Source organism: Cornus florida, unplaced genomic scaffold, assembly GCF_030987335.1.
Source record: "Cornus florida cultivar Cherokee Brave unplaced genomic scaffold, ASM3098733v1 CherokeeBrave_3.0.0_Hap2_Chr11, whole genome shotgun sequence".
Taxonomy (NCBI): domain Eukaryota; kingdom Viridiplantae; phylum Streptophyta; class Magnoliopsida; order Cornales; family Cornaceae; genus Cornus; species Cornus florida.
In genome coordinates this window covers 71,785,628-71,798,996 of record NW_026775581.1, presented here as the reverse complement: position 1 = coordinate 71,798,996, position 13,369 = coordinate 71,785,628, and the positions used below count along the sequence as shown (strand labels likewise).

Below are 13,369 nucleotides of genomic sequence, written 5' to 3'. Positions count from 1 at the left end.
ATCTTTACTGTGATATGTAAAGCCGATGGTAGCATAGAGAGGTACAAGACAAGACTAGTAGCAAAAGGGTACACCCAAACCTATGGAATTGATTATCAGGAGCCTTTTACTCCTGTAGCAAAGATAAACTCAATCAGAATTTTGTTATCTTTGGCATTGAATTTTAGCTAGCCATTACACCAGTTAGATGTAAAAAAATGTCTTTTTTAAATGGAGATCTTGAAGAGGAGGTCTTTATGAATCTACCACCAAGGTTTGAGGAAAAATTGGGACCTAATAAAGTCTGTAGACTGAAAAAATCTTTATATGGTCTCAAACAGTCTCCTAAAGCTTGGTTTGAGAGATTTAGGAGAGCTGTGAAGAATTGTGACTACTGTTAGAGCCAAGCTGACCATACCATGTTCTACAAACACAGTAGAGAAAGCAAAGTTGCAGTCTTAATTGTCTATGTGGATGATATAGTCTTGATAGGTAATAACAATGAAGAATTGGAGAGACTAAAAAAGCGACTTGTAGTTGACTTTGAGATCAAGGATTTGGGTGCATTAAAATACTTTCTTGGAATGGAGTTTGCTAGATCCAAAGAAGGTGTATTTGTGAATCAACGTAAATATGTTTTTGATTTACTTAGTGAGATAGGACTGTTAGGATGTAAACCAGCCGAGACACCCATTGAGCCCAACCTTAAGCTGCAACCTTCTAAAGATAAAGAAGTTCTGAATAGAGAGCAGTATCAAAGACTTGTTGGAAGACTGATCTACTTGTCACATATACGTCCAAATATAACTTTTGCAATCAGCATGGTTAACCAGTTCATGCATTCACCTGGACGAGAACACTTTGATGCAGTCAATAGAATTCTTAGATACGTAAAGGGGACCCCTAAAAAAGGTCTACTGTTAAAAAATCGTCGGTATTTGCAAGTTGAAGCCTATACTAATGCAGATTGGGCTAGGAGTGTTATTAATAGACAGTCAATTTCTGGCTATTGCATCTTTGTTGGAGGTAACCTTGTCACCTGGCAGAGTAAAAAACAGAATGTGGTAGCAAGAAGCAGTGCAGATGCCCAGTTTAGATAAGTTGCTCATGGAATTTGTGAGATGTTATGGATTAAGAGACTATTGGAAGAATTAAAGGTCTCTAATTCGTTGTCTATAAAATTGTACTGTGGCAACAAAGCTGCTATTTCGATCGCTCACAATCCAGTACTTTATGATAGAACAAAGCACGTGGAGGTAGACAAGCACTTCATCAAGGAAAAGCTCGAAAACGAATTGATCTGTATGCCGTACATTCCTACTACAGAGCAAATTGCAGATGTACTTACAAAGGGACTTCCTACAGGGTAGTTGACTTCCTACAAGATAATTGACAGACTAATTGGCAAGCTGGCTGTGGAGGATATCTTCAAACCAGCTTGAGGGGGAGTGTTGAAAAGGAAAGATTCGGTAGTAAATAGAATATTGGTCAAATGATGTAAATTAAGAAATTATCAATTAGGTCAGCTAGTTACTGTAATCAGTTTTCTGATTTTGTGCGTGTATTCTCTCCTATAAAGAACCCGTGTAAACTTGTGAATTGTGTGCTAATACATAGAAAAGGTTTATTTCATATTTCTTTCCTTTCATGTTTATAATTTCAATAAATTTGTAATAGAAACTATTTCAAAAATTCAAATATATTTTTCCAATACATTGTGTGTGTATATATATATCAGAGCTCATTGGAGACCCAACATGTGCAAAAGTTTTCCCAAAATTTATACTTTTACAAAATTTTACTTTCCCGCAAGGAGATGGATTTGACTTTCATAGAAGACACGGGCTCACAATCTTCACTCAAGAAGGCATCACACAACAACAAAATGAGAAAATATCCCACACACACACCACATATTTAATGTGCCAAACTTCATAAACACTAGAAAATACTGAGAAATAGCCGGCATAAACATATAAAGCGGTTGTAATTTGTAGAATTGATTATCACTGTATGCACACCAAGACAAGAGCATACAAAGTAAAAGTCAATCCATCTCCTTGCTTGGAAAAAATTCTTCATATAGGAATCTATCTGGCTTTGTTTGGAACCAAAAATAAATTTTTGGAATTTGGAAATAGAATTGAATCCTAGTTAAAATAGGATTTTATTTGTTGGTTGGAATAAATTAGAATTTGTGGAAGGGAATTTGAGGGGGAAAAAAAAAATTGTACTATTTACTAAGAGAGTTAAAAACAGTGGTGATTATATAAGTCATTCCTACTCTCCTTTTCTTATTTGTTTTTAGGTTTCCTCTCCTATATAAACCCTATGTATTCTTATATTACATTAATGCGTGCCCCTAATTTACTGGATAAACCCATTCTTTCTGGCTTTATCGGTGCTAGCTTCGACTTGCTGTCGCCTTTTTTTTATTCTTCCTAAATTGGTTTGCCGCGTTTTGTTGTCTGGAAGGTGGAATCTGAGATTGGGAAGAAGAGGTGTGTTTGGGTACAGGTTTTGGTCATCTCTTGCCAGCTTGGACTAGAAATAGGCCAAAAGCATCGGCCTGAGAGTATCAGGACCCAAAAATTAAAACATTTGCGGAGAGGCTACGAGGATGGAGAGTGAAAAGAGACCAAGAAGGGCAGCCATCCTTCCCTATGATTTCATGGTGGACATACTATCACGACTACCCGTCAAGTCTCTTGTACGTTTTAAGTGTGTATCAAAGTCTGCGCTCACTTTATTCGATGATTCATATTTTGTCAAGCTGCATCTAAATCGACCTCACAAATGTTGGTTTTTTCTCTGATACCAATTTGTTGGAAATAGTGACCTAGTTACACACACAACACTATACTATTTGGAAGAGAATAGAAATGGAGGAAAATACTTTTTATTTCACTTGATCTATTATTTGACTAGAGTACATGAATATATAGGCCTCACATATGTATGTGTAACCATTACATTTAAAAGTCCATAACTCTCCTATCTCCCACTAACATAATCTTCAATATTCATAACTCCCACTAACATAGTATTTGTTAGGCTTAACTCTCATGACTCTTTATTTTACATAACAATTTACTACCCACTAACATGCTAAATTGACACATGCATCATGGATACAAAAATACTTGAAAATACTAAATACTAAAATCAAGTTTATTTTCAACAACAAACAAAAACATGTTTTTTCGTGTAGTACGTCTCTCATACCCATTGTACTTTCCCTTGACATTATTAATGAGCATCGCACAAAAGCAATTCACGTTTATTCTACTCCACTTCCTTTTCAGTCTAATCGGATCAGATTATGGGGTTCTTGTGATGGCTTGATATTATTGGAAACTTCTCCAACCCGCCTTCCGCCGTCTTTACTTGTTGAATCCTTCTACCAGAGAGCTCAACAGATTACCAGACTCACCATTTCAAAACATACGAAATGTTTCATATGGATTCGGCTATGATGCATCCACCGATGACTACAAGGTTTTGGAGATCATGTTCGTCTTGTAGCGTGTATACACTAAAAACAAATTCTTGGAGAAGGATTCAAGACTCTCCTTATGGTATGAGGTATTGTCCGGGGACATTCTTCAAAGGAGCTCTCCATTGGTTGATTAATCATGACAATATAGTTTCTTTTAATTTAGCCGAAGAGAAATTTTAAAAATTTATCTTACCTAATTTTGAAAGACCATCAAAACTATACTTCATTGGAGTTGTCAGAGGATGTCTTTGTATCCTACGTACTAGTTATAGTAAATTTTGTCGTGATCTTTGGCTGATGAAGGAATTCGGCAACAGAGAGTCTTGGACCACAGTTTCTGCTGCATCGATTGGATTGTGGAAGTCCAAGCCTTTGAATTCCTCAACCAATGATGATGAAATCCAATTTATAATGAAGAGCCGTCGGAGTTTATTTATATACAACCTAAAAACAGAGGGATATAGCACTTATAAGATTCCCAAAACTCATGGTAAGGGATATGGTCGTCTTCAATATGAAGAAGTAGAGATTTGTCTGGAGAGCATTGTTTCAACCAGTCATCTTACTTGATTTGATTTATTTAGACGCAACATGAAGGACAAGAGAAGGTGAAAGTAACCAAGTTTTGGCTATTCATAATTTCTTCCTTGGTTTCATATTCCAACCAGTTTTTATTATTATTATTATTATTATTTTATGGTATATAGTAATACCTGATTTTCACAAAGATATTACGATTATGAACTTGTTTGTTTATAGTTTTTTCTATATAAGATTATAGTTTTAATGATGATAGTCCCTAATTAAGGAGCTGCTGTAAATATGGCCAAATTGAATCTATCAAAATTTTGAATAATCTCAGTCATTATCAAAGTTTATGAATCAAGCTCTTTAAACTTTTAGGCATGTTCAATCTGATACCTATTATGGAGATGCTACTTCAGATTCAAGCCAGATTGTTCATTCCATGTATGTGCAAAAAATTGTTTCGACTTTGGAAAGTCAACTAATTATCACACAATACTCAAAAACATGAATTAACAAAGAAAAGAACTATTTAATCCAAACTAAAATTGATAGAGCAAAGTTGTATATCATCTAGGAGTCGCATTACTTCTCCCTTAAGAATCTCAATCACATCATACAATCCTTGTGATATGGATTTACATGATCTAGTTACCATAGATGGTAATTCTTCTTTTAATACAATTGTTACCAGAAATGAGTTGTGCATTCGTAATTGGACTTAGAGTCCTACTATCTCGGACTTTCTTAATGAGTCCAGCTCACTATGCTTGGTTAACCCGGCCTAAGATTCTTGTAGAGGCCCAAATTAAAAGTTGAATAGTCTTAGTGTTTTGGTGGTCCCTTTATGTGCTGATATCTTGATCTTTTACTTATAGGAGAATATTTTCAATAAATCTGTAATAGAAACTGTTTCAAACATTCAAAATTTTCCAATACATTGTGTATATATCAGAGTTCATTGGAGACCCAACGTGTGTGTATATACCATATATCAGAGCTCATTGGAGACCCCAAAATTTATACTTTTACCAAAAAAAAGGAGAAATTATAGCACAAAAAAAAATAGTAATAGTAAATGATGTAAAGTAAAAAAAAAAAAGTTCAGACTTATATAAAGGGTAATTATGACATTATAAAATAAAGGATGATACATTAATGAATTTAATGATTTTCTTATCATTTCCTTCAACAAAAAAAGGTAAGGGGAGTACAATTGAAGAAAAATGGAGTGTGAATATGACATCCCTTAATTTATGTTTGTATTTTAATTGGTAACTTAGGTTTGTATTTTAATTGGTACTTTTTAATTGATAACTTATTTTATTATTTATTTATTTTTAATGATAGTTAGTAACTTATTTTATTATAATTTTATTTTCAATAATGATTTAACATTCTTGACATTTCTTGTACTTTTAATAATAATATATATATATATAATATAAATATATAAATATAGATGTATATATTTAGAAAAATTATAAAATATTTTACATAAATTTAAATTCAAATCAAATTGAGGGGCTATTTTTGTTGGTTGTAATTCAATAATATTTCCTGTTACTTTGTGTTCAATGGAAGTTCAACTAGGGATCCGAAAAAAGAGAAAGATAAAAATAAATAAATAAATTAATTAATTAATAAAAGGAGCAGAAATGCGTGGAGAAAAGAGATAAAGTCTGGAATTTTTTTTTGGCTTGGTCCCTCGGGAGGTGCAGAGTAATTTACCCTTGAAGCAAAAAAAGCAAGTTTCCTAAATTAAGCATCCCTTGAAAACTAAGCAACTTACAAAAGAAAGAAAATATCATTTTCAATCTGTGTAGCTTTTGTGGGAAAGTAAATTTTGGAAACTTTAGTGGGGAAGTAAATTTTGGAGAAAACATATTCACACTAAATAGTTGCACTGAATTGCTTAACCGAATAATTTTTAATTTTTAATTTTTAATTAGTTATTTATACCAAATACAACTAAGTGGAGATCTACAATTCCTTATTTGCTACCTAATTGGCCAATTAAAAGAGTAGGTATTGTAAGTCACTGCAACTATTCAGTGCAAGAATCATTTTCCAAATTCATTACATAAGAATCTTTATTTTTCCCAAAATTTTCAATCAAACTTTCAAAAAAAAAAATGAAATTTGAACTCGGTTTGTTAGAAACTAAAATTTTTGAAATTTAGAAATAGAATTGGAAAAGGAATTTGGATTTTAATTAAAATTGAACTTTATTAGCAATTTGGAATAAATTAAAATTTCCTCCCGGATTTGGTGATGACCCCGCTACGATTATATATGTATCTTTTAATTTTTTTTATACATAAAATATTTTTCATTTTATATTTTTAAGACTTTTGTTACTTTACTATAAGTGCCGGTTAATATATTAATATTCACCTCTTAGTAATTTAAAAGTTGGGCCAACTTATTTATTAGTCCAATTTGAACACATTTGGTTAGTTTATAATTTTTGTTTTACTATAAAAATGGCATAACCCGAGCTACCCCGCCGTACCCTACAATTAAAATGAGTACATGGGGCGAAGTCAAAATTTTGTCTACTAGAGTAAGGATGGAGATGGTATAATAATTCTAAACTCGTTCCAAAATAGGGACGGAGTTTAGTATGATAAATTTTCTAACGGGACGGAGTAAAATTTAGCCAAACCCGCCTCAACAAACCCGCCTCAACTCCGCCCCGTTATTATCCCTAATTAAAATCGTGAAAAAGGTAGCTTTGTAAAAAATAGTAGAAGAATAATTTTGGAAATTTATTTCCCCTTCTCCTTCTCACGTTTGCATAATTCAAGAATCATACTGAAACTGAAACAGCTTCTATAACAAGCAAGAGTGGGACGACTTGTTTTCAAAGTTGGCAAGAGATCTCTTTCTTATATTCAGTTCATAAAACCAGAGAGAGGGCTGATGGAGAGTGAAAAGAGACCAAGAAGGGGTATGAGGATGGAAAAAACAATGCTTCCCTTTGATCTCATGGTGGACATACTATCACGACTACCCGTCAAGTCTCTTGTACGTTTTAAGTGCGTATCAAAGTCTTGGCTCGTTTTATTTGTTGATTCATATTTTGTCAAGCTGCATCTAAATTGATCTCACAAACAAAAACATGTTTTTTCGGGTACAACGTATTCATTCGATTCTCCGAGCAGACCCATTGTACTTTTTTTTTTTCAGAAGTAAACCCATTGTACTTTCCCTTAACATTAATGATCACACAAAAGCAATTCACGTTGATTCTCCTCCGCTTCCTTTTCAGCCTGAACGGATCGGATGATCGGGTTCTTGTGATGGCTTGATATTATTGGAAACTTATCCAACACGTCTTCTTCACTTGTTGAATCCTTCGACCAGAGAGCTCAACAGATTACCAGACTCACCATGTCTAAACAGACGAATAGTTTCATACGGGTTCGGCTATGATGCATCCGCTGATGACTACAAGGTTTTGGAGTGGTCTTATGATGATAGGAGTGTGTGTATATATACACTAAAAACAAATTCTTGGAGACGGGTTCAAGACTCTCCTTATGGTATGGTGAATTGTCCGGGGACATTCTTCAAAGGAGTTCTCCATTGGTTGAAGGATGACAATATAGTTTCTTTTAATTTACCCCAAGAGAAATTTCAAAAATTTCTGTTACCTTATTTTGAAACACCATCAGAACTCTACTTCATCGGAGTTCTCAGAGGATGTCTTTGTATCGCGGGTTGTATCCCCGGTGATTCTAGTGAACTTTGGCTGACGAAGGAATACGGCAAGAGAGAGTCTTGGACCAAAGTTGATGGAAGGATTGATGATGATGAAATCCAATTTATGAGCCATGAGAATTTAGTTACATACAACCTAAAAACAAATGAATATAGCAGGTATGTACAGATTCCCAGATCTCATGGACTTTGTGGTACCATTAAATATAATGAATATGGAGATGTAGAGACTTGTCTGGAGAGCATTGTTTCAACCCGTCATCGCATTTAGAGGCAATATGAAGGACAAGAGAAGGTGATCGAAAATAACCAAGCTTGGGCTATTCATAATTTCTTCCTTAGCTTCATATACCAACCAGTTTCTTTCTTTCTTTCTTTATTATGGTATGTAGCAACACCTGATTCTCACAAAGATCGCAGTGATTTTTTTTTTTTTGGTTGTAATAGATGAAACTACTTGCCACAATTTTTTTTGTAGCACAGAACCTTTTGTCACAACTTTTGGAGATGTGACACAACATTTTTGTTGTTAGACACCAAATTCCTTATAGTGCGACAATACTTCACACACGAGTGCAATACTGTCTTTCCTCGGCCTAGTCTCTCATAAGCCGAGTTCGAGTCAACTCTCCTATAACTCCAACTCAACCTTTCATCGAGTCAACTCTCCTATAACTCCAACTCAACCTTTCATCACCGCCAAGTGATGAAGAGAAGAGCTAGGAGCCCTCCTATATATCTTGATCACAAACGATGGCCCTCCGCAGAAGCTAACTGAGGATGTGAGTGTCCGAGCGAGTCCAACTCCGTAGCCAATTTAGGCTTTCGACTCTCAAGCGCTTCTGTGAAGATAACGTGCCCCGCCATATGCAAAGAAGTTTCATGGCAGCATGTGACGACTGAAAGTCTATCAAGAATGAGTTCATCTTCTTGCATCACTCCCACTCAGCGAAGCCTCAGTCTTTTATCCATATATGCTTCAATCAGTAAGATGTAGGATTTAACTCAGAAATTTCTTTTTGCTTCTGCTGCTGCTGTTTAATGGGATATGCCCTTGAAAGGTAGTGTTACTTTTTTGGAATAATTCACAAATGGAGGTCGGGATTCGAATCTAAGTGGGGGCATGTGTAAGTACCAACTAAGTAAAAAAATAATATTAAATAAAAAAATAATTAAAGTCCAAATTGATCAAATTAGAATGTTAAGCTTGAAGTATTCAAAATAAGAAGTTTGGGCATGAACTCAAGAGTAAACTACTTTATGTTTTTGAGAAGGTGCCTTACGGGCTATTGCCCATTTGATAATAGTTGACTACACTTAATCAACCATTCTAACTGAATCACATCTGACATCCAATAAAAAATTTATTAGTCTCGTGCATTTGGTACTCTCCGAACTCTATTATAAAAAATATTTTGTTATGTTTGGGAGCAGAATTTGGAATTAGAGGAAGTTTTAGTTTAAAATTTGTACTAAATTTTCTTCAATCCCAAATCTAAGATGACGATTTGGTGCCACGGGTTTGGTTTAGACACACAAATCGCTTAGACATATTACTAAACATCATTTCGAGACTCAACATGTATGTGGACATATATCAAGAGCTCATAGAAGAGAGGCTCGTAATCTTCATTGCTAGAGTGAATCACTCAAGAAGGCATCACACAAAAACAAAATGAGAATACCTCACACACACACCCCACATATTTAATGTGCCAAACTTCATAAACACTAGAAAATACTGAGAAATAGCACGAACGATGGCATAAACAACCGCTTTATATTGATATAGATTGTAATTTGTACAATTCATTCTCACTGTAAAATGCTAATTTTAGCATGTCTCACATCTACACCCCAGTTCCTTTTCTCTTTCTCGTCTAACCTAAATATTTTAGGCGACAGTTTATATGTCATATTGGTACAAAAAAAAGCTATACATCCGATAGACCTCGTCCAATTTATAAAGGCTGACCAAGACGTAGTGAGTGCTTATCCACCCAACTGATTTAATCTCTCGAGTGTTGCATAAGTTCAAACCACTGCAGCCAGAAGTAGGTAGGTACGATAAGTACATATAACATCAACAAATCCACAAGAAAAATGCTCAACAAATATCCATTGTTTTTTATAATTGCAAAAAAAGTACCTGTCTTAATAAATCAGCAAGGGTCCTAGGGAGTGCTTCAATGTTCTTCAGCACAATATAGTATGGAAATGGGAATGAATCTAAATACTTTGAAAATTTAATATTCCCACCCTGAAATGAGGCCTCCTGCAATAAAGAAACAAGACAGACAAAATTATGTGGTTATTGGTGATTGTTCTTGTTCAAAAAGTAGCAGAAGATATAAAATAATATTAGTAAAAATAGAATAAAGTGGTACCATGAGGTCCATTATGGACTCTTCTGGGCTATCAAGGAGCAGAAACGCAACCATTCGTTTTCTATTCAGAGCATCCCTAACACATCGCTTCAGATTCTCCTGTGATACATTATGAAAAATATAGAAGAAAAATGGTGAAGCAGATTTCTAATTTCAGATCATAACAATAGAGAGGCAAGTAACTTAATACTACAAACACATCAGAAACGTACCTTTTCATGGAACCGACCATCAGCTATGATCAAAACTAACTGCTGTAGTGGATTCTGTCCAGATGGGAGTCGTGCATTTGCTACTGCAGCATCCAGCAAATTGTTCAAAAATTTCAAGAGATCAACCATAGGTTCATCTGCTATGGTATTATCTTGCTTAAATGTCAAGCTCGAGATCATCTGTCTCAGCAAAAAAAACATCGAAGGGATCAATTAAAAAAATTCCATGATATTCTTTGCAACATGAGACGAAAAAAGTAAACGAGGGGAAGAAACAGAAAACAACTGATAGGTACACCTAGATAATGCTTTCATTGCTAATAAATTTTTATTTTTTTAATAAAAAAAAAAAAAAAAAGCAGCAATTTCGGACAACGGAATCATATATGCACAAGATACCAGCAGCAGCCAGAATACAAACCTTGATCCCAGCCTCTGGAGTGAGTGGTTGATCAAAGTCATGCAACAACTTAATGTTGCCCTTCTTTCCAAAGCTTGCGACAGCCAGTTTTCCCACTTCCAATTGAGACATGGCACGACATACTGTCACCAAAGCTTCAATAGCAACATCCCCACAATGAGACTCTGACATGCTGCGGGAATCATCCACAGCAATAACAATTTGGTAGTCCCTTTTATTGGGCCGGGTCCGCCTCAACCATATTTTATCTTTCCGATAAAGACTTGCAATGTAATCAATTACCTGGTGAATTTCCAATAATGAAGCAAGGAAAATTATGTACCAATTATGTAGCATTGATATATTGACATACAACCAAAGTTAAAGGATTCAACTAAAACGAATAAACTATATTCTTCTTTACCTTCTTCATGTTAATCCTTTTGCCAGTCCTGTAATCGCCTTGGAGCTTGCTAGCTAGAGTGGGTTCCATTACCAGTCGCAACTGTTCAGCCAACTCTTGAGACAATCTTGTCGTGAGCAGTTCATATCTTCTCCAAACAGTAGTAGCATTATTTTTCACATCACTGGACACTTCCTCGAGATTGTGGGCTTTCCCCAGTTCATTGTCACTTACTGAAAGTTTACCAAGTTGATTTATGTCCTCACTCATGTAAGATCTATTCAAGGTGACTAAACTCTCTGACAGGATTCCTGGATGACCATCAACATGGCTATGGATTTCTGGTGGTTCCTCTGGTGGCATCTCTTGGTCTGAGATCTTCATCTGCTTCTCAATCTCATTTCTGAGACTCAAGGCATGACTCTTAATAGGTACTTTTTCGGAATCATGCTTGTCAATTTCCATTGCAGCAATTTCTTCTCTATCTAAATCTTTACCATCTGCATCAGCCTTGTCACCATTGATATTCCGGTCCATCTGTTCAGATGTTGCAGGCCCCAATGCCTGAGCGGTTCCCTTGTCAAACTCGAAGGTGTATCCATACTCATCTGCATCCTCATCCATCATGTCATCTGGAGCCTCTACATCGTTGTTCTGAAGATCAAAAGACACTTTGACTCTTTCTTTCCATTCATCAAGTGCATTTCCAACATCACGACAAGGGTTTGGTTGGGTTTTCTGAAGAGAGGAAGAATCATGTTGAGGCAACTGAGATTTAAATTGGTCATCACTTAATCTTCCACCATTTGATGAGTCAGCCACTGTAATTTCAGTCTCGGTGGCATTAGGTAAGCCTCTCATAGGAGAGGGGTCATGCTGAATCCCACTGCTGTTAGAACCTTTTGCTTCTGGTGCAACCTCTCTTAGGTCTGCTGCATGTGAATCACCTTTTGGTTGTGTATCAGATTTAGTATTGGGCACTTGATCACTAAGTAAGTTGGAAGCATTCCGTTCAACCGCATCTTTTTCGGGTGCCGCCAAGTCCATTTCTGTACTGTCTGTCTGATTGTTACCTAGATCATCCCTCTCAGCATTGCCATCAACTTCTTCAGTTTCGGCCCCTTCCAGAGTTTTTTCTATAGAATTGGCCTTTCCATCTTCACCACTCTCATTTTCAGCAGACTCATCAAGCTCGTTTGGATCAGCACTTTCCATGGGATCAGCACCTTCCTGTTCATCCATATCAATATCTTCTTCAGAGCCCTTATTTGGCTCATCAAGCTTCAATCCTGTAGGATCTGCAAATGCCTCTTCTTTGTCTATGTTAATGTCTTCAAAATTCTCAGTATTGTCAAGACCATCTTGGTTTCCACTATCATTTTGTTTTTCAAATTCATCAGGATTGAGTTCTTCAGCTTCATTAGCAACAGAGGAAGGATCTTCCTTAGCTCTTAGCTCTCTACCGCTAGAATCACCATCTTCGACAGAAGGCCCAGGCTCATACTTCTCATTTCTGTTATCAGGATTTTCATCATTGTGCTTATCCCAGAGCTTCTCATCAATGATTTCACTGTCTGCTCCTGTTTCCCCCATTGCAGACTCCAGTTGCTCATTATCACCATCTTCTTCACCATCATCTCCACTATCCTCACTAATACTAAATGTATCAGCAGCAAAATCCTGCTCCATCTCTATCCCTTTATCATTTTTACTTGGAGTTTCACTTGAAGCATCTTGTTCTTCATTCGGCTGCAAAAGCACAAAGGACAAAACATATTACAGATCATGTCCAGAATTACGTGCTAGGTAAAAAGAGGCTACATTCAGTATGCGTACTAATGCTATACCTTTACAGAGGCCACAAGAAGCTGATCTTCATTGTTTAATTGATCACTAACATCAGTCTGTCCAGCACCCTCTCCCATACCTGTTCCACTTGCATTTTGAGTTTTATCATAGATAGTGTCCTCGTCTTCTGTAGAAGTGCCAAAGCCTTTGGAATACAGTGAAGCAAACATGCCTGCAAGCACATGAGTCACCATAGATACCTGCATCGTAATCAGATAGAAATTTCATATGAGAAATATTCCAGCCCATTGATTACTTGTAAATTGAGAATAAATGAGAAAATATCGTGAATGTGACAGGAAGGATTCAATGTATCTTCTTCCCAGAAGTGTGTGATATTGTTGCCTGGGGGTGTGGGTGGTTGTTGGAGGATCAAGCAACTAATAAAAA

At 35.9% G+C, this 13,369-nt stretch overlaps 1 protein-coding gene across 1 annotated transcript in view; it reads right to left on the bottom strand.

The window, feature by feature from the left end:
- Positions 1–9,478: 9,478 nt before the first annotated feature.
- LOC132285424 (midasin) overlaps positions 9,479–13,369 on the bottom strand; it is a 70,748-nt gene continuing 66,857 nt past the window's right edge. The window contains exons 72-78 of the mRNA XM_059787610.1: positions 12,979–13,179; positions 11,153–12,880; positions 10,750–11,031; positions 10,329–10,508; positions 10,117–10,215; positions 9,879–10,004; positions 9,479–9,771 (exon numbers count right to left, since the gene is read on the bottom strand). Of these exons, the coding sequence (XP_059643593.1) occupies positions 9,739–9,771; positions 9,879–10,004; positions 10,117–10,215; positions 10,329–10,508; positions 10,750–11,031; positions 11,153–12,880; positions 12,979–13,179 (2,649 nt within the window). The 3' untranslated portion in view covers positions 9,479–9,738. The remainder of the gene's footprint in view (positions 9,772–9,878; positions 10,005–10,116; positions 10,216–10,328; positions 10,509–10,749; positions 11,032–11,152; positions 12,881–12,978; positions 13,180–13,369) is intronic.